The sequence below is a fragment of the Hypanus sabinus genome, chromosome 5, assembly GCF_030144855.1.
Source record: "Hypanus sabinus isolate sHypSab1 chromosome 5, sHypSab1.hap1, whole genome shotgun sequence".
Classification (NCBI taxonomy): Eukaryota; Metazoa; Chordata; class Chondrichthyes; order Myliobatiformes; family Dasyatidae; genus Hypanus; species Hypanus sabinus.
In genome coordinates, this window is record NC_082710.1 from 35444146 (window position 1) to 35468580 (window position 24435).

The following is a 24435-nucleotide window of genomic DNA, read 5'->3' on the forward strand; positions in this document are numbered from 1 at the left end:
ATTTGATCATTGATTCTGAAATTGAAATAGAAAATGCTGGAAAAAGGTCAGTCAGCCTTGTTGGAGAGAGAAATGGGGTCATAATTTAGCTCAGTGACCTTTCATCAGTATTATCAGTCTTATCTTCTGGATTTTCAGAGCACTGTATCCATTTCATCTGGAGTTTTTTCTCTTGGACAACTGTTAGGCTTTGCTGACTCTTTTCCAGAACAAAACTAAATCCAAAACACCAGCACTCTTTGCTTCAACATAGTTAATCAATTCCCCTTATAAGATGCAATAACTTCTTCCTGCAGCAAAGCATTCCATACCCCAATAAGCCTCAATAAAAGTATAGATCTCTTAATTCCCTTCTGATCCATTTATTCACAATTCTAAATTATCTGAACAATTACAATTAAGAAAATGTATACAATGTAAAAAATCAGTTACATCTGTGTGTTATCTATAGCTTGAGAGAGATACAAACAGCCCCTACTGTCTAGTTTTATTTTCTTATTTTAATAAGCTTCCTCTCAAAGCCATTGAACTAATAATGCACTGCACCACCCTTTGCAAAAGCTTTTTAATGAAAATTAAAACACAGGCCCATTCATCTTCCTCCACCAGCTCTTTATCTGTATATAGATGACTATAGATTGTTGCTTCCTGCTGCTGTTAACTGATAAGCTGCATCACATTTGCTGCCAATTCACATCTGTTTTCAATCTGACCAACCTGACTCTTAACTCTTCCTTTCCCCTTTTTCAGTTTCTCTAGAAGTTGGTTACCAATATTCATTAGAAGCTGATCCCCATTGCTGTTTTGACAACACTGCTTCCTAACCTGTGTCTTGCAAAACATCTCTTCCATTCTCCTAATTTCTCAGCTCTGTTGTGTCAGTTCTGATTATAACACCTTACACATTGTTTACAGGGCTTCCAACCGTATTCGTTCCATTTCCAGCACGTCAAGAATCACCTTCTCTGCAGCTTCTCTGACTAGCTGTGGTAGCGCGTAATATGTCAGCATAGGTAAGGAGCCATAGTCAGATCAGCATCAGTCTATAGGACTATATCACAGCTTGTTTGCCATCAGCTTCTGAACTATGAAACCTGCAATACATTGTCCCTCTCTCTCTCTCTCTCTCTCTCTCTCTCACACACACACACACACACATACGTGTCATTGCTTGTTTATGTTGTTTTTGTTTTACACGTTTAATTAATGTTAATTTAATTTTATATTAACAAATGAATGATCTTGCATTGTTTCGTCCTGTGCTGTTGCTGCAAAAAGCTAGTTTTCATGGCACTGATACTCTATGCATGCCTGTGACAGCAATAAACTTGAACTTGTTTTTTCAATCCATCCACCCTTTCATTTTTGCTGCAGAATTATGTTCAATTTTTAGTTCTTCTGGAACATTAACTCTTTGTCTTTCTACAGATGCCACCTGATCCGCTGAGTATTTACAGATTTCTGTTTTTATTTCTGACTTCCCTTGTGCAGTTCTTTACTTTTAGGAAATATTTCTAGTCATAGAGTATTACATTATGGAAACAGGCCATTTAATCTACCACATCCATGTCTACCACTAGGCACCTATTCTTATGAATCCTTTCTTCTAGGACTTGCCCATAGCCTTCTATGCAAAGGCAATTCGAATGCTCATCTAGATGGTTGTCAGCAACTCATCTTCCACCACCCTCTCAGACTGTGTATTCCAGATACTCACCACACTCTAGGTGAAAAATGTCCCCCTCAGATCCTCCTGAAATTTCTTAGCCCTTACCCTAAATCTATCCTGTAACCTTATATACTTCTGATGTGGGGAAAAGTTTCCTGCGGTCTCACCCCTCTATACTCCTCATAATTTTATATACCTCAATATCTCTCTCCATTCCAAGGACAATAACCCTAGCCTCTCCAGTCTCTCATCTGAAGTGTTCCATCTCCATTTTGTGGTATTGTTACCACAGCTCAGTGTGAAGCAAGTGCCAGCAAAATTTATAATAAGAAACATTAAAACACAACCCTACTTAGTTTACTAGCCGAAGTTGCAAACTTTTGCATAATAATGTAGAATAGTATTATTCATAATCTGTATATTACATGGCAACGTGTTATTCTCACTCTGTGTTTGATTGAAACATTTATATGTTACATTTGTAATTGCAGACAACTGTATACATACGATCAATTTCATCAGCGTAAACTTCACCAAATATCATCCAGTAAGGCTGGAAAACTACATCCCAAGCAAGATTCCAGGAAGGTTGCTCCGATGGAGAAAGTATGGCCTTTCTGGACACCCCAAAGCTCAACAAGACAATCGCCATCAGTATCACGATATAGAACATGTTAGCTGTCTAAACATGGAAGAAAATACATTTAAATATTTATCGCATTTATTAAGTGCACGACTAGAATCTAGAATAGTTTTAGATTAGTGCAAGTTAAAAGGGATAAAATTTATCCGGACCTTGTTATTTAAAAAAGTTAGCAGGGCTTTTAATTCCCTATAGAGAAAACTGGTACAGAGGAGTCAGATTCTAAATCAGGATCAATGTTGGCATTATAACATTTCTCACTGCAGTTATAAATGCTTGTGGAGTATATTCAAAGGGCTTCACCCAAATGTGTGTGACGAATACAGGACCTCTGTTTCTTTAGCATGTTCTTATGCTGGTGAGAATTTGGCCAGGAGATCTACTAAAGCATTCCTACATCTACAAACTCAGGAGCCTTTACTCTGAAGTTTGGCTGATGGTGTAGTGGCATCGGTGCCAGACTTTGGAGTGAAGGCTCCCGAGTTCTAATCCAGTGAAGCATCTAACTTACAACCACAAATATAAAGCCTTGCAAGCTTGTTTTGGTTCACATTGCAAGTAATTTATAATATGAATTCACAGTGCCCTAGTTTTGGATAGGCTGTTGATCAAGCATTCTGCTTTGATCTGAGTGGTGCCGGTATTATTAGAGCGACTCTCAGGAGCAAGTGCAGAATTGTCAGTCACACATGGGACTTGAGCCTTGCAGTGAAGGGAAGATTTGGGAGAATAAGGAGGTTAGTGCTTAATGCCGAACACCCAAGATCCAATGTGTTTTGACACGACAAAATATGGTTGCAAAAAAAATGGCTGGAAAAACGTCTGTATCGGCCAAGTGACAGTAATGACCAGCCTAAATGTGGCTCGACCAGATGAGATTCTGTTGAATGTATGATCATTGTCATTCAATGCAATTAAACAAGGATTTATTTACTATTCAGATTATCACAAAAAACTGTAACAAAAAACATGATAAACTGATTCATTAGAGCTGTAATATAAACAAAAAAAAGCTGCTGTCAAAACTATTAAAGGGTGACTTAATAAAAGATCAAAATTATTTCAAGTGGACGATTACACCAGAAAAGATTTTAAAAACATACCATTTTCCCAATCATTGTCAAGTATGGACCTGCGTGCTGATTGACAGCAAAGAAATCCAGAAGCTTCACAAACCAAAATATAATATCCAAGGAGTATATAATCCTTCCAGCAATCTGCAATGGCTGGTTAGTCCAGCGCAAACCAAATCCAACAACAAACAGAATTATAGCCACAGAATCATTGAAGTTCCAGTATTCTTGGACCCAAACTTTAACCTTCTGGCTGAATTTTCCTGGCTCTGATATTAAGATCTGTGTAATAAAGGCAGAAATGAAGATAAGGTTGGCCAGTTTCAATACTGCTTCTGAATAAAGCTAACTTTATCTCTCTCTTTGGAATTAAAAAACTGCCGTACGCAAGTAATCAGAGGTAGAAACTAAAAAAAACATATGCCAAAATTACATTACAGAGCAGGCAATAAACTTTTGAAAATATTATATTAGCGGTAAATTGCACAGAGAGCATTAGAATAAAAACAAACTTCAAAATAATACTGAACAACAACTCAAGGCTATAATTAATCACAAGAGAAGGTTATTTATTCTGAAAAGCTCATTGGCCTTTGTACGTCAATTAAGTTGCACTGACAAATTGATACAGTGAGCAGGTCAATTATGAGTTGTGAATTCCCCTTAGGTTTAATGGCTCCAAAAAGTAAAGCAATATTATGTAAACCTGCAAGTACTAATAGCACACTAAAGATGGTGATTGCTTTTGAGAAATATCATTAACTTTCATGGACAAACCTGTGAATAACTTTGCAAAGGATAAATGGAAAATAACTGGAGTAAAGGTGTTTGTTTTTGGATTAAAGAGAGTAATTTAAAGATTGGAAATCCAGTAATTTTATTATTGTATTCTACCATCTAAATATTATGTTTCATATTCCTCTCTCTCAAGATCGTGTTCTCATTATTCCCATGTGCTATAGACACCTGAAATCATTACATACTTCTGCAAGGAATTGCTTCAGTTGCAGAGGTCAATTCAGCCTCCAACGTTCTACCTCAGTAGTGGAACATCCAATCTAACATCTGAAGGAGATAAAAAGCATTCAAGTTGCCCATTGGCAGAGCAAATTTCTTCCAAAATTTACTGGATCTAGATTCAGTAACTATTATTGTCAAACAAACTAAAGGTACAGGAGACAATCAAATGAGCTGCAATATTTACATCCATTTTACTTTGCATATTACTATGTATTTTAACTGGCACAATATTTTTGCAGAACTTAGAGAAATAGGTTTATTATTTTCAGAAAAGATGTAAAAACAATGCTACTTAAAACAATAAAGAGACTGCAGCTCCAAATAATACTCCTGATTTACCAATGCATTCTTCAGCATATGACATCAAGAAAACTTTCTCACAATGGCCAGCATAGATGAGGTGGACCGAACAGCTTATTTCTCAAGTTAAAGTTGTACAGCATAATCTTGTCAGTCCAGGTATTGTCATTTGTATTTTTCTTGCTGGTTACAATCCTTAGTTTTAATGTGGATACTTCTTCCTAATCTGCAAAACTTCCTAGATCTATTACACTGCAAGGTTATCACTTTCCTCCAGTTCTGGCTTATCAATAATCCCTAAAATAAATTGCTTTTCTTCAGCAGTCATCAGCAATCGGAGTTCTACCAATGATTCACCAAGTCTGATACTGTATATCCAAAGAAATAAGGGGAGACAGGTTAAGTAACAGGTGGAATGTAATATGAAAAAAGGCCAAGTCATCCACTTTAATGGCAAAAGAAAAAAAATATGTTTAAAAATAAAGTGATAGATTATAGCTAAAGAACCACCAAGGAGTAATATCAAGCTTCACTGCAAAAGTCAAACAGATGTGGGAGCCAAAACAGGGGATGAAAATTCAATAGCAATAGAGGACTCTGAGGATGCACAGCCATCTTTGAATCAATGTGATGTGAAAACTATAATATAATTGGTCAATTAACCTCACAGTAGTTTAGTGCTACCTCATTTACAAACACGAAAGACAGTTTAGTCTAACAAGCCCTGGGAGAACATACGCAGGTTCAGTGGGTAAATGGATCATTAGCATTAAAGGCTCATACATGTACCCTTGAAACATGGTGAACAACCCCTAATTTAGCAGCTTTATTAGAAGATTAAGGTGATAAGGAGCCTAAAGGTGTACCATTATACACCATTTGCTACTCATAGCTACTTAATTGCATCTACATGAACAGATCCAGATATAGCTAGCCATAAAACAGCTGCTATGAAGCAACAAAATGTGAGAGGTCTTAAATGGCCGCTGGCATTAGGCCATTATCCTCCAGGCACTCTTGCTCATTGTCTGCAGCAGTAAGGTCAAATACCCTTTTCTCATTATATCTCGGAATGCACATTCCATAGGCAAAAAAAAAAGTCCTTTTGAGGCACAACCGTCAAGGACATTTTTCCCTCTAAAAAAACTTCATTTGAATCTTTTTATATTTGATTGGATCAAAACCAGTAAGATTAAAGACACAAGAGGCTGAGTGGGCAAGGGACAGGAAATAAGGAACAGTGATGAGCGATTGGTTTCTTTGCTGGACAGAAATATGTAATGATGGCCACCAGGGGTTGGTGTTGTTCAATACTTATTACTGACCTCTAGCAGGGTATACATAAAGTCTGCCTATTCTGTAACAAGTGCGAGCAATAGTAATAGACAACAGCTGACATTCACAAATGGATGAAATTGTTTGATGCAAGGTGGAAATTTAATAGAGAGAAGAGTGAAGTAACATACTTCAGAATTTTAAAACTTAGGACAATTCAAATTACATGGTAAGAATTTTAACAGATCACAGGAACAGAAGAACTCCAAGGGTTTCACAAACACAAATTTTGAGGGTAGTAGCACAAGCCACTAAGGTCTTCACAAATATGGGAAGTTTATGTTACTGAAGGATAAGAGAACATTGAAACTGGATAACTGGTGAGAATATGAAGGAGCCGAGGACAATTTGGTTTACTCAGCAAGCTGTTATAACCTAGTATATCGAGCAAGGGAAACACTTCCAAGACTGAATAAGAGCTACAAATATTATTCCATTCTAAAATGCTTGCAAGTTCAAATTGGAAGTTCCTCCTCAACACTCAATTTCCCAATGTCGTTGTTTTTCAATGTCTAAAGTAAATGCTATGCATTTGCACGAATTACTGAAAACTGGGAGCTAATAAGTTGTTCTTTCTTCTCCAGTGGGGCACTAAAAAAGAAAGTCATTTCTGAGGAGCAACCCAAGTAAGATCAATAAGCCCAGCAATGACTGGGATCATATCCGAAAAGTCCTGATCACTGATCTAATTCTTAATTAGTATCTTCTCTATGTGTAATTAAAGCAGTATACCATTAATACTTTATAATATTTGTTATATGATTTATTCTGAGAGCTAAGAGTAGAATCAAACATGTTCACCTCTCTGGCTTTTTCCATAGCTGTTGTGAAAATGTAAATGATGACAATCCATTCTTGGACACTGGGCAAGGGCTCCATTTTCACCAACACCATATAGGTAAACAGCATCAGAAATGCTAAGTAGGCAATCTGTGAAGAATAAAAGGAAAAAAAAAAGTATTTTTTGCTCTGGAACATTTGAAAAAAATTCATACAAAGATAGTTGCTGCAATATTCAATTGCTTTCTTCGGGACCAGAGAAGAGAAGAAACCCGCATTATTCTTACTTCCGTGACATCGGTTAAAAATAATATGCAAATGTATTTGGCATATTTTCATCGCAGTTTCATGTGTTCAAAATTTCAAAAATGCTTGTTATGAAAACTATTTCAAATGAAACGAGCACATTTTCTTATAGAACCAATGATCTCACACAGTGAGTTGATGTCTAGACAACCACTTCCAATGACTAGATGATAAATCCTAAATCCCACTCATTCATGCCAATCAGAATTATAAAATATTTTAATTGCAAAAGCATTTGTAAATGATGACAAACCGTGTGGAACCAGAACTTGACAATCGGTGCATTGTAAAATTCATAGGCTTTTCTTGTCCAAGGTAGGCCCCTTTGTCTTGTGCCAACGATTTCATTTTGACTTCCTTTGGATTTTTCTCCTTTTTCTGAGTCATAATCCATCTTTTATTAGAGAAATGAAAATCACTTTTAAAACCATGATTGTTAACTAATGAGTAGATATTAAAGCTATCCGAGTGCTGAATACACCTTAAAGTATAAACAAGTACATAACTACTTGCCTTGAAGACTGATTACACATACTTCTGGTATAAAAAGTGGAACAGTTTCAAGACAAATCTTTTAAGTGATAAATAATCAATCTGAATTGTTTAGTAACAATGGAATTTGAGAATCTTTAAAAACTTTAATTAAGATTATTCCTTTGTTTGTGGCAATCTGATGCAATTTTATTGATGCAGATGAAAATGGGTTTAATCACAAAAAGAAACCTTGGTTAATCAATGAGCCTGGAATACAATTTGTGAGTATCTAATTTTGAATGGTAATAACTATGAAGTTGACATAAATGGAAAAAATGTAGACAGGAACAGTTATTAGTTCCGTTAGTGAGGAGCCCCAGAGTTGAAATATAAAAGAAGCCCAACTAAACACACTTAAAACTGACAAGAGAATTTTGTTTGAATAATTTAGTAGCAAGTACAATTATCAGATAATCACCTTGATGTTTATTTCAGTCAGCAGCATGATCAATGTAGTGCACATTCAACTAATACAAAAACATCAGAAACAGATCAGTTGTAGTGAATGTTGCAGAAGGTTGAAGTTCTGCCATCTTTTGCAATGGTTTGGCTGATAATGGTTGAAATGCCCAGGAAATACCAATACAACAGCCCACTAGAAATTCCAAGCCAAGCTGAAGGTAACCCACTAAACTTACAGAAGGCTGTTCACCGTTGACAGAATTGGAGTTTTGGAAACTGCACTGTCGAGCAAACTGGTGTGATTCCTGAGACTGTGGTATATGAGACATTTCAGCTCTGCTCTTAAACTCCAGCATCAGAATGGTGGGAGGCAGAAGAATGCTCAGGATGACCTGACAATGAGAGAAGACACATTAGGAGAAAGCCACAAAACCATCCCTGCATGGTTTGCTCATCAAACCCATAGTTACTGGAAGTTGAGACACACATACAAAATGCTGGAGGAGCTCAGCAGGTCAGACTGTATATATGGAGGGATTAAAGAGTCAATGTTCTGGTCTGAGGTGCTTCATCAAGACTGAAAAGAAAGGGCAGGAGGAGCCAGAATAAGGAGGAGGGGAAGAAGTATAAACTGGCAGGTAATAGGTGAAAGCAGATCGGGGGAAGGGGGTGGGATGAAATAAGAAGTTGGCAAGGAATAGGTGGCAGGTAAGAAGACATTTTATAAGTGGAGTTTTACTAGACTTTACTGATTGAACAAACAAAGCATAACATTTGATTTATGCATGTTTAATTAACGATTGTGAAAGCAGCCACATCATCATATAAGAAGTGCTTTGACCATATCAGAGATGTCCCCAGCAAACACAACCAAGGGCGACATCCTTCAGACCGTTCAAGAAACTACTTCTTTCACATTTTCTTTCAGATGTGGTTCTGTGACTATTGGTGTCTCTAGTCTGCATATCGTTGGTGTGTCTTCAGGCTGATTGAGCGATCTGCACTTTGCTGTCTCCGAGGGGATTTGGGAAGGTTTTGAGCGAAGTCTGTGGCGGCCTGGAAGCCAAGAAACCTGGAGATGGTTGATGTGTGAGCCCATGATCTAATCCATTCCTCTCTGATCTTGCGAATTAAAGCGTCAAGGAAGATTGAAATCATTGAGGAAGAGAGCGGGAGGCATGCAAGAGTTCAGCACCATCTACCTACGGATGGCTGAGGAAGATGTCTGCATGTCATGGTCTCTCTCTTCCTCTCGTCCACTGCTCACAGATGAAGGATCCAGTATTCAAATGGTGCCCCTCTCTCTCTCTCTCTCTCTCGCTCTCGCTCAGTGCCGCAGGAGGATGGAGCCAGAGTCCTGACTCTATAGATCATGTGATGATGTGTTTCTGGTTTCTGGCCACTTCTTTTTCCACCGCCATTTCTGTTCTTTTTTTGATTGTGGTGAACTGGTGCTGTGGCTTGAAGTTAATGAATGGCAAACAGCTGGATTGAACTGAACTGAATATGCCTGGATTTGTTTGATGATTGGTGGTTTGGTGTTTTATATTCTGTATTTATTGCTCATTTTTTTGCTATTTGCATATTTTGCCATTTAGCCCATCTTGTCTATGCTTGCTTTAAAGAGCTAAGCTCCCAGCTCCCTTGACCTTTCCTAACTACCTAAATAATTAGACTAACTCAAATGATCTAATTTCCCTTTTCAAAATCTGCTTATACCTCACCACTTTGATAATATTAGTCTTGCTGACATTGAATGAGAGGTTGTTTTTATGAGACCACTCCACCAGATTTCAGTCTCCCTCCTGTATGCTGATTCATTATCACCTTCGATTTGGCCTACAACAGTTGCGTTGCCAGCAAACTGAAATATGACATTGGAACTGTGGTTAGCCACGCAATCATAAGTATAAAGTGAGTAGAGCAGGAGGCTACGTACAAAGCATTGTGGTGCACCAGTGCTGATGGAGATCATGGAGGAGATGCTGTTACCAATCATTCAAGCTCTGCCACAGCTGATGAGCATTTCACAGAACCTCAGGTTTGGTCTGCAATTGCCACTTGGCCCGTGACATAGCTTTCCAGAGGTCATACTTGGACCAAGTATCTTACTTGGTCACTAGACCTGAATGCCACTGATCTGGCCCTCAACAGACAGAGATCTTCTGGTTCATCCAAGGTCTCTTGTCAGGGAAGATTCTGAATGTTTTTTCTGTGAACACACTTGTTCACAACTGTTTTTATAAAGTCTGTGGCAACAGTGGGGTATTCACTCAGATCCTCTGATGAGTCCTTGAACACAGCCCAGTCCACCAACTTGAAGCAATCCTGTAACCACTCCTCTGCCTCCCACAACTTGTCCTTATCTTTGGAACTTTGCTCTTTAGTCTCTGCCAGCATGCAGGTAGGAGAAGGACTGCCAAGTGATCAGATTTCCTGAAATGCAGTCTAGGATTGGAATGACAAGCATTCCTAACTGTAGTATAGCAGAGATTGGATATGTTGGGATCCCTGGTGCTGCAGGTTATATGCTGATGATAATTAAGCAGAGATTTCTTCAAGTAAGACAGATTGAAGTCCCCAAACATAACTTGAGATGTTTTGGGTGAGCTGTTTCTTGCATGGTGAAAGCAGCTTTCAATATCTCGAGTGCCTGGACAACGGCAGCTTTTGGCAGTATGTAAACTGCAGTCAAGATCATGGAGGAGAACTCTATTGGTAAATAGAACGGTTGGCACTTAATTATTAGATGATTCAGGTTGGGGGAGCAGGAGTGTGACTAGACCAAGACGCCACAGAGAATTTATCATGACACACATCCCCCACTTTTTGCCTTCTCCTTGTCAGCAACTTGGTCCATCCTGTGTATCACAAAGTCCTCGGGTATGATCACTGAATCCGGTGTGTTCAGAGTGGGCAATGTCTTTGTGAAACACAAAACTCAGCAATTCCTCATTTCCCTCCAACACAGCAATCTTGTGTGTGGTGATTTCTTTCGAACTTATAATCCTTTAACATCTTTGGACTATTTTTACTGTGCCCATAGTCTGTTTTTTTATCAATTATGCTATCGTTTGCACTGTTGTAACTATGTGGTTTTGTGCAGGTCTTGTAGCTTTAGTTTTTGGTCTTGTTTGTCTGGTGGATTTGGAGCTCCTTTCCAGGGAACGCGCTAAGACGGTAGTGCGATATTAACACACAGCAGCCTCTCTGGACTCTGGATTAGGGATTGTCAAACATTATGTGGATTTTCTAGTGTAGTCTGTTTTGTCATATGCTTTTGTGATATCATTCTGGCGGAACGTTGTCTCATTTTTTAACTGCTTTGCATTTGTGGTTTCTAAATGACAATAAACTGAATCTGAATCTGAATCTTGCCCTCGGCCTCGTTCTCCAGCAACCGTACATATGCTAATGAAATGCTGGGTAAAGGAACTTACATTGCTTAGCATTTCAGACTGGCTTGAAGCCCTCCCCTCCTCCCTCTCTTCCATCTATGGCGATGTACCTTCGTCCGCTTAGAAGTACCATAACTACATGCTTGTGTCAAGTCTGCTGATCCTTCAGAAGATCGTGAAATCACTAGTTCATTAAGATAGTCAAAAGAATGTTGCTTAAAGGGAAATTACAGGCTACAGATTGCATTGAGTTTAATTCAGAAGAAATGTATTTAGAAGTTTTGTAAGCATAAAATGTTGCGATGGTTCACGGGTGCCATCTTGGAAAAAAGTGAGATGAGGTAAATAATATGGCAGAATAGTTTAGAACATCAGTTACTATTGGAACCTTTGATCTGGAACAACATGAGAAACTAAGATTCACAAAATTGCTTTAAAATTTTCACATGATATTTATGGAGATTGTGCAAAATAGAACACATCCAAATGGCATATATAAGAAACCAAAAGGTGAAACACTGTGGAGGAAGTTGCTACCGACATTCTTCACACCTCATTAAGTACAGTGTAGCACAATACTGGAAAATAAATAATGTTTTACTAAACTAAGATTAGAAGCATTATCCTGGGAAGAAGATGTCAATTTGATATCTCCACAAAATAAAATACCACAACATAATATACAATTAAGATTTTTTTAAAATTCTTAAACACTGAAGAAACTCTACCTAGTCCCCAAGAATCCTCTGAGCATGCAGATAAAAGCCTATCACTGTACCTTGGTACACATGACCATGATAAACTAATGACCAATATCAAGGTGAGCCAATTCGAACAACATAAGGAACTTCTTCAATCTACAAGGGAAAAGACCGATTCCAGAAACAGGTTAGGCATACAAAACATGCCAGAATTCACTTTACCTTAAACCACGAGTTCTTCCTCATGTTCAGCCGTCCCATCCAGATATCAGTTAGGAGCATTTGAGTGCAGGTGTGGGAAACAAATGGTCGAAGTCGAGATGACACAGCCAGTTTCAAACACGTGGAATTACTCCAGTTCCTCAGCTCATAGGTCAGCAACTTCATGGCCATTCGCTCATTCTGCTTGAACGCATGATCTAAAAGGTCCACAGCAAGCTCACCAAATTCCCTAACAGATAAAAATATTTCCACATGAAACAACATAAGTATAGTACTGCAGAGAAATAGGCCAATTCACCAACAATCCCATGATGCCAATATTCCTTAACAGCAGAGGAACATTGGAACAACAGGGAAAGAATACAAAAGTAACTTCATTGCTCTTGGGTGCTAAAGCTTTTGGAAGCCTGTGGTTCTTTGGAAGCCAGGACTAAGGTATTAAACGTATTGCTTAAGTGTCACATGAACAAAGAAAGAAAGTTGTAACAATCTCATACTCACACTGGAGATAACCAAAAATTACATATGATAACAATTAACCTGTAAAATAGCCAGATTCCAGTGGTGTGACACCTACTACCGTGAAGTTTCTTCAAAAATACAGAAGCAACTTTAGTGTAATCATTGGAAATTCACTGAACAATTTACAGGTATATAAGTGATTATATAAAATTGCATGCACGCGTAGGAAAGTTCAACTACAAGAAAAATAACAATTCTACATTCTCAATCCAACATTGACTCAAAGATTTTAGTTATTGCAATGTAAAAGCAGTGCATTTTGTTTAAAGAGAACAATTATCTTAAAACTTTGCACACAGGCTTAAGAATATTACCATGAATAATATTTGAAAATATGTGCGGTGTGCAGGATATTTCAAGATAATGAGAGATTGTAAAATAGATGCAACACACACAAAATGCTGGAGGAACTCAACAGACTAAGCAGCGTCTATGAAAAAGAGTACTGTTGACATTCTGGGCCAAGACCCTTCATCAGGACTGGAGAAAAAAAGATGAGGAGTCAGAGTTAGAAGCTGGGGCGGAGGGGAGGAAGAAACACAAGGTGATAAGTGAAACCAGGAGGTGGGTAGGGGTGAAGTAAAGAGCTGGGAAGTTGATTGGTGAAAGAGATACAGGGCTGAAGAAGGGAGAATCTGATAGGAGAGGAAAGAAGGCCATGGAAGAAAGAAACAGGGGAGGAGTTCCAGAGGGAGGTGATGGGCAGGTAAGGAGGTAAGGTGAGAGAGGAAAATGGGAATGGGGATTGGTGAGGAGGGTGAGGGGGCGTCACCAGGAATTCGAGAAACCAAGGTTCATGCCGTCAGGTTGGAGGCTACCCATACAGAATATAAGGTGTTGTTCCTCCACCCTGAGTGTGGTCTTATCACAACAGTAGTGGACTGACGTGTCAGAATGGGAATGGGCAGTGAAATCAACATGGGTGACCACTGGGAGATCCCACTTTCTCTGGCTCTTTTCCACAGATGCTGCCTGGCCTACTGAGTTCCTCCAGTTTTTGTGTGTTTTGTTTGGATTTCCAGCATCTGCCAATTTTCTTTTGCTTGTAAAATAGATTTTCACTTTTGGCAAATGTTTAATGTACGTCAGTGTACCTCTTTGCTAGTTACTGGAAGGTGAGGATACTCGTCACCTGTCTCCAACACTTTAATCCTACTCTGGCATTTTTAGGTTTTCATTGCAGCTGAAGATTGGCCTGGAACTACAGGACAAAGAGACATTTTAATTTTATGAATACCCTGGTGCCCAGATCAGAGTGACAGAAGGATAAGTCTTCATCAACTTTGACTAACCCAAAGAATCTAGGGGGTCAGAGCTGAATGATGGTCATTTTGAATACAAATGTGGAGACCAATTAGGAAACTATTTCACAACAATTGCAAGCCAATTACCATGCTCCAGGAGTGTTGTATTTTCATAGAGTCATAGAAATCAGCACAGAAACAGACCCTTAGGCCGTTTTAGCCCATGCCTAATGATTTAAGCTGCCTAGTCCCATCGACCCTGCGTCTGCACCATACCTCTGCCTACCATGTAGCTATCCAGGCTACTCTTAAATGCTGAAGTCAAACTCACATGCACAACTTGCGTCAGCAGCTCATTCCACATTCTTGACACTGAGTGAAGATACCCCTCAAGCTCCCCTTTTAACTTTCATCCTTATCCCATGACCTCTAGTTCTAGTCATACCCTACCTCAGTGGAAAAAGCCTGCTTGCATTTACCCTATCTTTAGCCTTCATAATTTTGTGTATCTCTATCAAATCTCCCCTCAGTATTCTACGCTTCATTCTATTTCTAAACATTGAGAGCAGGGGCCACACACTTGTATCAAGTTATCTTCTGTACATGCATTGCGGCAAAGGTACCAACCCAGATGGATGTAGGTCAGGTCACTGAGAATAAACTTACTCTTATCTTATCTATAATCTTATGAAAACTGCATAAACACAAGAAAAATAGAGCCAAATTGTCATTGTCTTTGATAATGCCAAGTCTAAAGGTTACGAGTTCATACTGAACTCCAGTGACACTTCAGACTCAGAGGTGCCACACTCGAGTTAAGATATCAGATTGAGACAGAAAGTTGAAAATGGTGTTATTCAAATGTGCAGTGCAGCTTTCCCAGAATATGTCAAAAAATGTACAAGAGCTCTAATCTTCCTTAAATGAAATGGCTCACAATGTGGTCCAAACAACCTGAATTTGCTCCAACTCTGATGCTGTCTAGAAAGCAGTTCTTGTTCACAAAGGGGCAGAGTTTAGGAGAGACGATGGCGCCTAAAGGAGAATCATTTGCTTGCATCTTCAGAAACAGCTCTATTTCTATCTTTAATATCTCTAATTTTCCCTTTTCAGGGTTCTTTTGAAGACCCTGACCTGGAGTTACATGCTGACTTCGGTACTTTGTAGGAACGGGACCTGCTCTCGGGGTCTCACGACTGGCCGTTATTCAATACACCAGGGACGCGTCCAAGAAGTTTAGCATGCCTTTGGAGTTTCAGGATTTTGTGGCTCTGGAGGCAGGCAGGCTCGAGGTTGGTGCCTCTGCAGGAAATCAGTGTGTCGTGGGAGACGGAAGATCTCTGGCTGCGTGCCCAGAGACCCGAGTTCTTTGGGTACAGAGTTCAGAAAAAGCAACGCAACAGACCTTTAACATCGTAAGCCAGCGAGTTGTTTGTTATGTCTCTCCTCTCTCTGTGAAACGGAGACACCTCTCTTTTCCTTATTAGGGAGGGAGAGAGCCTGGGGTATGTCAACTACTAGATGAACAAGTAGTCTTTGGGGTACTGCAAGTCTGTGTCTTTATTGCTGCACACTTGAGTGCCCGGTGGGGGGGGGGGGATGCTTTTTTTATGCTGGTGGGGGAAGGGGGATCAATGCTTTGCTGCTGCTTATGCATGGGAGGGGGGAGCTGGGGGGGGTCTTTGGGGTTCTAACATTTAAATGTCATTCATTCTTTGGGGCACTCCCCTATTTTCATGGATGGTTGAGAAGAAAAAAGAATTTCAGGGTGTATATTGTATACGTTTCTCTGACATTAAATGTACCTTTGAACTGTTGTGAATTTACCAAAAAGCACTTGCTCTGTCTTTAGGTGCCAGATGGAGGTCAGTAGCAGGTCACAAATAGGAGACAAATGGCAGAGCTCACCAGACAAGCCTGGGATTTTCACAATCCTGAAGGAATGCCAAGCTTGCCAGTATTTATGCAGCTAACACACGGGATAATGCAACTTCCTTCAACTTAATTGTTAGCCATTTCATTGCATTGAAGATGGAAGTGAAAGCTGAAAAACGAGCAATCTTACTTGGAATATTGTTTTAACTGTTCTGTAATATCCTCCATCATATTGCTCTGCTTAGCCTCATGAGCCATGGCTCTGTACAGTTTGCAGGCCACTACTGCTTTCGCCATGGCTTCTTCACCATGCTGCCAGAAAAACATGGCCATCCTTTGCCGCTTCATCAGCACCGCCCACACCAGTAGGTCATTATAGGGATAAATAAAACCTGCAGAATCATGATCCTCTGAAAACGTTATTTCCTCCTTTTGCTTCCTTTTTGACTTACAAGGTAAAACAGATTTATCCTGTAAAAATCAAAATGGCAGATGAGAATAGATAAAAATGAGCAAATCTATTGTAGGCCAGGTTTTCAATTGCTGAGCATAAAGAACTTAGATTAAAAGAGTTTTAGCTTAGGTTCTGAACGTATCATACAATTAAATATTGGTAGCAATATATTGTCTTGCTAAATATTTTAAACTTTAGGTTTAATGTGTAGGAGATATATGCAACAAAAACCGTAACGAGATAAATGAAATCAAACATAACCTTCACATAGATAAAGTTCATAAACTAGTATAACATTCTTTTAGCACTTTTTCTGCTATCTGGCACTAGATTAATTTTAAATTATTAGTCTCAAACATTTACTATAGTGCCGAGGCAGAGTATTTAACAGAAATAGAAAAGCAACAGATTCCGAGGAAGAATTTTTGCCCACTTTCTGGTAATTTTAAACTAATCAAAATATGTGCAGGATTTCTGTAGGCTATGAATTACTCTTCTTAGAATGGAATTCCTGGACTTCCTTCAGTAATTCAAGTAAAGAGGATAAGAACAGCGACAACTCAGTTGTATGAATGCAGAATTGGCCAGCTATTTATTAAGGGCAAAAATTCTTTACTGATTGGCCCCTGTGAGTATTTCTAAAACTTTCCAAATTGAAAATCAAAATCAGGAAATAGGAATAGCTCCTCTGCAATTTCCCAGCATTCCAGTCTCCTGTCCGCCAGCTTCAAACAGGCATCCCAGTTACTGGGGCTAAAAAATAAACACACTAAACACTAGTTCTCCTCAGCTGGCCCTTCATAGTCTGGCTGGGCGGAGATTCAAACTTAATTAGGTCCCAAACAATTTTCTGTAGGTATGTATCACCACTGGGTCCCTGCCAATTTTTCTGCATGGCATAGTGAACTAATTGATTTATACAAGGAGCAGCTCACTAGCCCCATGAAAATCCATGGATTATCCACAGGTTCATTATCCAACAGGTTGATACAATAAAATGCTACAGGGCGAGATTAAAAAATGCATGTTCCTGATGATGAGCCATGCCCAACAAGAGAGTCTAAAAGAAGTTCCATACAGCACTTAAGAATCTAATTACCATGAGTACAAGGCGCCAATTCACATCAAATTAAGGACAACAATCTTAATTATGTATTTCCAATGATTTATCTGCTAATATCTGTTTTTACATTTCCTAAAAATGTTTAGGTGAGAAAACGGAGAAATAGTGTGACGTTGTCATGAAGATATATAGAGTGGATAAATGAATCATGGAAGAAATTAATCATGTATTCAATAAAACATATTCTTCCTTTTATAGATTTTAATTTCACTTCATGAATGAAAGAGTTGCAGTAAGTTATACAAAATACACAATGCATTCAGTCAAAATTGTCGAGAACATAAAAATCTCTTTCCAACAGTTAATGAAGTTTTTATGTGATGAAATGTTATTGGTTATATTGCAGGAGCTAACAGCATTCTCAATATCCATTATATGTTGCATATAAAATTTAAAATTTAAGATAAAAGATGACCTGAATATTGTGATTTTGAGTTGTTTATTAAGGATTGGAGAAGATTTGGTTGGAATTGCATCTTCATCACAAACACTCTCCATAACATGTTGCAAAGTGAGTACAACTATAGGATGTCGTACCTTGTGTTTGTATGGTTGAGCTGTTCTAATGAAGTGGGAATGTAGTCTCTGCTCACCATTTCCCATTCTGGAAGCTGGTTCTCTGTGCAGGGAATGATGGCTCCAGCTTTGAGTGAAACTGGTTACACAAAGACGGCCAACTCGCTATGGAAAATACATTTATTTTCAAAATTTGTTATGGTAATATTTCTACATATAAATTGACAATATTTAGGAGAATCATTATTTTATATGTATCACTCTCACTTGTAATTTAAGAAGGAAACATTGAAGCCCTAACCTTACATACAGTATGAATAAGTGATTAACACCATCTGCAGATTAAGGGTAGGGATGGTGGAAAAATTATTGGCGATCACTGCTACTTCATCAAAAATGTGAAACCAACCTCAGTCAGGAGAACAAGTCTCCATATTCTAGTCTAACGGGAAAATCCTGAAGTTGCACTTTGACAGATTGCTGTAGTTTGCAATCTAGTGTTAAAATCAATTCGACTAAAGGAGGCAAAGTGAACTTAGCGAACTGACTGATTTTCCTGGAAGGTTCTGCAACACACCAAAGGAACATTTCCATACCAGAAGATTTTATTTGAAGAGATGGCTCTGAATCACCCAGGCAGCAGCCATTAAAAAAGCTTGACATTTTTAAAAGCCTTCTAAAATAATTTCAGAGAAGAACGTAGGAAGGAGAAATTTGATCATTTTGAAGGGAAGAATAGCAAAGTACAATAGATAAAAGTGAAAGATTGGTAAAATAAATTTAAAAGATTCCAAGTGCTTCATTCATGTACAAATATCAAATTAATAAGCAGATACAGTAAGCAATTAGTAAGACTAAAGGTTTGTTGGACATCAGTGCGAGGCTGAAGCACACAAGAGTATGAATACTTTTTAAAAGAATACTTGTACACAGCTTTAGTGAGATGATTACATTTGCATACTTTGGTCTCTTAAACCATATTATCTTCAAAGATGGTGCGACAAGGATGTTATTAGATTACTTTCCTGAGTGAGAGGGCTATCCAATGAGAAGTGACTGATTGAAGGGCCTTTGTTCTCTGGGTTTTAAAAACAGGAGGTAACAGAAATATAAAATTCATATCAGATTTGACAAGTTAAATGCTGAGATTCAGGTCGCATCAACCATGATCCTGTCACCTTGTTTCCTTCATCACAGATGCAGGTCGGGCATCGAAAACTAAGGATCATAGTTAGATGACGTCTGAAACGAAAACGAATTCTTCTCTCTCACAGTATTAAGAATTCATAAGGGTGTGAGGAGTTAAATACTATTATTATTAAATATTTTAAATTGGTAGAGTTTTGCATACTAACAGAATAAAGAACTAGAGGACTATGCAAGTTTTAGCCACAATATTGTTGAATTTTGGACCAAACTCAGAAGTCATATCAATCCCTGTGTCTATCTTTGGGCATCAGAAAATTTCCAACTTAATCTACCACTATGTCATTAACAATCCCCTGGAGCATGTGTGTTTGAACTATGCAATCTCTCTTCACTGATCATGCATTCAAACTTTATTATGAATTTTCAAACAAACAGCTGAAACAAGTTGACACACTTGTCCCCTGCTGAATGACAGAAAAGTCAGCATGAACATTAGCAACACTCAAGAAGTCACATCTTCTTCAGAAAGGTTCTGAAAAAGTGTTTGATTAAATATCAAAAGATTTGATTGCAGAAATAATTTTATCAGCAGTTATTTTTCTTTTGTCTTTTCCAGAATGGACAATCTCATAATTATTGATAAAATACTTAACATAAATTAATAATAATCAATGAGTTTGATACTATCAATATAGCAACAGAACATCCCAAAGGAGATAGACAAGTTGATCATTTTGATACCTTGTGCTGTCTGTAGAGGCTGTTGTAGAAGACTCTGAAGGGCTTCCGTGTATAGCTGCTTCTGTATGCACCTCCTATCAGGTATTCCATCACTAAACCAATATCGATCAACGTAACCTTGTAACCAGGCGGTAGGTTGCTCTAGAATCAAATATTGGTATTAAAATTCTCAATGAAGTTGGCATGATATATTTGTGCTGTAAAATTCTCTTCAACCATCTCATAGCCTTCAATTTAAATTAATGAGTGAGCTTCCATGCACTCCTGACAGATAAGGGGTTGTGACCCTCAGCCAAGAGTCCTCCAGCTTCCTGCCAGCTGTTGAGTCCTGTTATTTCACGCTCTGTCATATTTCAGAGACATGCTGTTGTGGGTTTTACCTAGTTGTTACAATTTGCCTTGAACCTTCCCCCCTCACCCCCACTGAATGTAAAGAGAAGGACATTTGGTGCCTGATATAGAACTGCAGACGAAAAAGACTTCTTCGGTCATTTGAATGACCAAAGACAATTCCCCGCCCAGCAGCATCAGTGAGAGGGAAAATTATTATTGATGTTCTTCCGAAGAGTCATAAATCCTATAGACATAATCTTTCCCCTGTTAGATCTTTCCTCAGTTTTTCAGATGCTGTCTTATCTGTAACAGTACAATTGACAATTTTAAACAGTACTGTTTATTTTCAAATTAATTGGATGGTGGGTGCTTCAATGATGTCTAGACTATTTCCTCAAGAGTTCCATCCCAACTTACTTCCTGGTACAGCCAAATAACCTACTTTCCAACCTTTAACGTATTAGCATTTCCTTTGGTGCAGAATGCAGCTAAGTGATTTGATTTTTGTTTTGTAAGTCTGTCATTGGGCTTAATAATTCAATATAGCAATGAATCCCAATCACAATTTACAATTACCATAAGCAATAGTTTCATGTAAGAAATCCAATATATGGTAGAACCTCAGAACAAATTTTATTAATGTGTTATCAGTATTAATAACATGAACTATTTTCTGCATTTCCAAATAAACACAAATGCAAATTCAGCAAGAAAGTTGTCTAATTTAACACCCAAAAATGATATTTTTACAGTACCATATGGATACTGTAAAACTATCTCCTTATGTTGCTACTGACATAGTTACTTAAATGAGAGAAAAATGATTAAGGGATTTAATCTTAGATAGAGGGTGAAAAAAAGTATGACATAGTATGGAATGGGAATATACAGAATTAGAGAGTGTATCCTTAAAATTAAATGCAAGCTGGTCAGAAGTCACATAGGATAGTGTAAGTTGTTCTCTCTCTCTCAAGTAGCTGCTTGGGAATTCTGCAACTAAACTGAATTTTAGAAGCAGAAACACTGCTCAAACAGAGTAACTAAGCACTACTTTCTACTTTGCTAGTTTTTCTGTACCAAACTTTACCTGCTTCATGTCTCGAACCAAGTGATGCAACAAAAGATTAGTTGGACCTTGTTTCTGTGGATTAAATTATTTATATATCAGAATATTTTCAGTTGGAATGCAGATAAAAGTAAATATTACAGGTTAATCATCACAGCAAACACCAGAGATTGAGTGTCCAAATTCAACTGGCTTAAGAAAGAGTCCTCAGCATTTCCGGAGTTTCCATACATTACTTATCATTTGCCCAGGTGTGCAATTAGCAGAACTGTCTAAGTGTTCTAATCTGTCCAAACTGTCGAACTACCTAAATCAGCCAAATTGAGCTGATCATTTGAACAGAGCCACTCTATCTACAGTCTTGCCTCCTCTAGTGCACTGTGCTTTTAATTTATCCTGTCTAGGGGAAGCAGGATAGCAAGTCACTGAACTTATTTCAATCTCTCATTCCCGACCAAGGACTTCTGTGAACATGGACAACAGGAAGATCAGTGTGCATACTGCTGTGGGCATACAAGGATGGCATCCATTGTTGACAATGATGCACTTTGGAAATACCAAATTGCCAGCTTGATTTATGCTCCATCCAATTTGTTACTGGTGGGTCAAATACACAGAACTCTTTGACAGACACAAACATTTGGGTGGTATGAACAGCTAATAATGACAATTAAAAAAAACTCAATTGCTTTGTCAGAGAAACTGGGGTGGGCAATGTGATAAATGGGACCTTATTCCCATAATTGGGAATAAACCAGAAAAAAGAAGAAATATTGTCTCCTGTTTTTGTAAAAATAATAGAAATAGAGCTACAAGTTTGCAATTTAAATAATAGGACTATTTTGCTTACAGACAAGCCTTACAATATTTATGGAATCATGCAGATATTTTTAATGATTGAACCTTGGGCTCACTTCTCATGCAATCTGGCATAATGTTTTAATTGAGAATTCAAGTACAGTACTTTGATTTGATATTTTCTGTTAGTAAATATGCCAGATAGTTGTTAATGTTCACAAACGCTGATGGCAATATGAATTAACAAAGATAAAGATGTGGACAACAGTGAAACACAACATCTGTTGTAACTGTTGGGCTACTGGTTCAGCACAATGTGGCACGTTCACAGACTGATCTTTGGTCCCCGGACAAAAAACTGCCTGACTCGTCATCATGCTCAGCATGAAGGCTGGAGGTGTAAGAAAACATCTGTTCTGTTGGTTGCAAGTGGAGCAAATCCCTTATCTGTGTGATTGTCATCCAATGAATTCAAATTTTCTGGAGCTCTCTACAGGTCTGGAAAGATCCATATTGCAGTCCTACAGTTAGTGTATAACAAAAATAGTGGACAAAAGGAAACAAGTGAAACACCTACTCATTAACTATATAGTAAATTATGATCAATGTGCCCACTACGAATAACTTCAAGGAAATAGCTTTGTGTAACATTGAGGGATTAATCATTTCACTTTTTTTTTAAGTGTATGTTATTTATGGCTCCAGAAAATTTACAGCAGATCCAGCTGCAACTGTGATGAAGAAAAACAGATGGCTGGATTTTGGTCAACAAGAACAAGACTTATGCCCTCTCACCAGATTATAAATTTTCCAAATATCAAGGACTGAGCAAACTGACTGTCTAAACCAAGAGGTATCTTGTGTAGTAGAGGATGCAAGCAATGGATAGGTCTCAGACAACTGAATCTAAAACCCTGGCCTGGAAAACAAACGCTGTCAAAGGCTTGGACCTCTTTTTAAATGCTTCTGATAACCATAGAAAGATCAAATAAATACAAATAATTTCAATATAACAAGAAAATTTGACTAAAATATGTAAAAGAGTGAACACAATTTAAAAAGTTAAAAAAGAATTTAACTATTTTTTCCACAGTCTGGCTATTCCCATTGCAATAGATAGGACAAATTTACCATCACTAAGGGAAGCATTCTATCAACATCCACCCGATCAATGCCCCATAAAATCTTCCGTGCAAACACATTCTTTCTTAAAATGGGGATGAAAACTGCGCAGTGTTGCATGGTGTGTGGACAAGAGTGCTTTGATAACTTCCAGATATACCCCTTGCAATAAAAGGCAACAGGCCAGTAACCTTAGTAATTACCTACACGGTAACTTCCCATGTTCCTTCTAGTAGGTCTCCCAGATTACACCGGACCACAACATTTTGCAATCTCACTGTTGTCACAAAGTACGAATCACTTTTTTTCATTCTTGCTTCCAAAGTGGATATCCTCACATTTTGCCACATTATCCTCCATCCTGCCCACTCATTTGATTGATACCCTCTGCACGGTCTTTCTGCCCTCACTTTGCAGCCATATAGTATTCTCTGTATTCAATTCATTAATACAGACTATAAACAGTTGAGGCCCAAACTCTGATCCCTGTAGTACCCTATTGATATCTGATAGCTTATACAAAATGGATCTTTATCAGCATCTGCATATTTTCTCTTAGAACATAGACCTACAGCACAATACAGGCCCATCAGCCCACAAAGCTTTGCTGAACATGTCCTTACTTTAGAATAGGGCTACCCATAGCTCTCTATTTTTCTAAGCTCCAGGTACCTATCCAGAAGTCTCTTAAAAGACTCTTTCGTATCTGCCTCCACCTCCGTCGCCCATTCCACGCACTCACCACTCACTGCATTAAAAACTTACCCCTGACATCTCTCTGTACCGACTTCCAAGCACCTTAAAACTGTGCTCTTGTGTGCTAGACATTCAGCCCTGGGAAAAAGCCTCTGGCTATCCACATGGTCAATGCCTCTCATCATCTTGTACACCTCTATCAGGTCACCTCTCATCCTCCGTTGCTCAAAGGAGAAAAGGCCAAGTTCACTCAACCTATTCTCATACGACATGCTCCCCAATCCAGGCAACGTCCTTGTAAATCTCCTCTGCACCCTTTCTATAGTTTCCACCTCCTTCCTGTAGTGAGGTGACCAGAACTGAGAACAGTACTCCAAGTGGGGTCTGACCAGGGCCCTATATAGCTGTGACAT

General features: G+C 38.4%; 1 protein-coding gene across 10 annotated transcripts in view; it reads right to left on the reverse strand.

Annotated features, from left to right (window-relative positions):
* trpm6 (transient receptor potential cation channel, subfamily M, member 6) overlaps positions 1-24435 on the reverse strand; it is a 133969-nt gene that overhangs the window by 51703 nt on the left and 57831 nt on the right. For 9 of the 10 annotated variants that reach the window (XR_009512152.1, XM_059969709.1, XM_059969711.1 and 6 more), the window contains 10 exons: positions 21428-21481; positions 20008-20148; positions 18139-18282; positions 16215-16495; positions 12384-12612; positions 8299-8454; positions 7380-7520; positions 6842-6970; positions 3416-3667; positions 2177-2351 (listed from right to left, as the gene is read on the reverse strand). Coding sequence is in view for 8 of the 10 variants with exons in the window: in XM_059969709.1 (XP_059825692.1) it covers positions 2177-2351; positions 3416-3667; positions 6842-6970; positions 7380-7520; positions 8299-8454; positions 12384-12612; positions 16215-16495; positions 18139-18282; positions 20008-20148; positions 21428-21481 (1702 nt within the window). In the remaining 2 variants the exon portion in view is untranslated. Of the gene's footprint in view, positions 1-2176; positions 2352-3415; positions 3668-4368; positions 4451-6841; positions 6971-7379; positions 7521-8298; positions 8455-12383; positions 12613-16214; positions 16496-18138; positions 18283-20007; positions 20149-21427; positions 21482-24435 lie in introns of those variants that run through there. The other variant, XR_009512153.1, reaches the window with a different exon arrangement.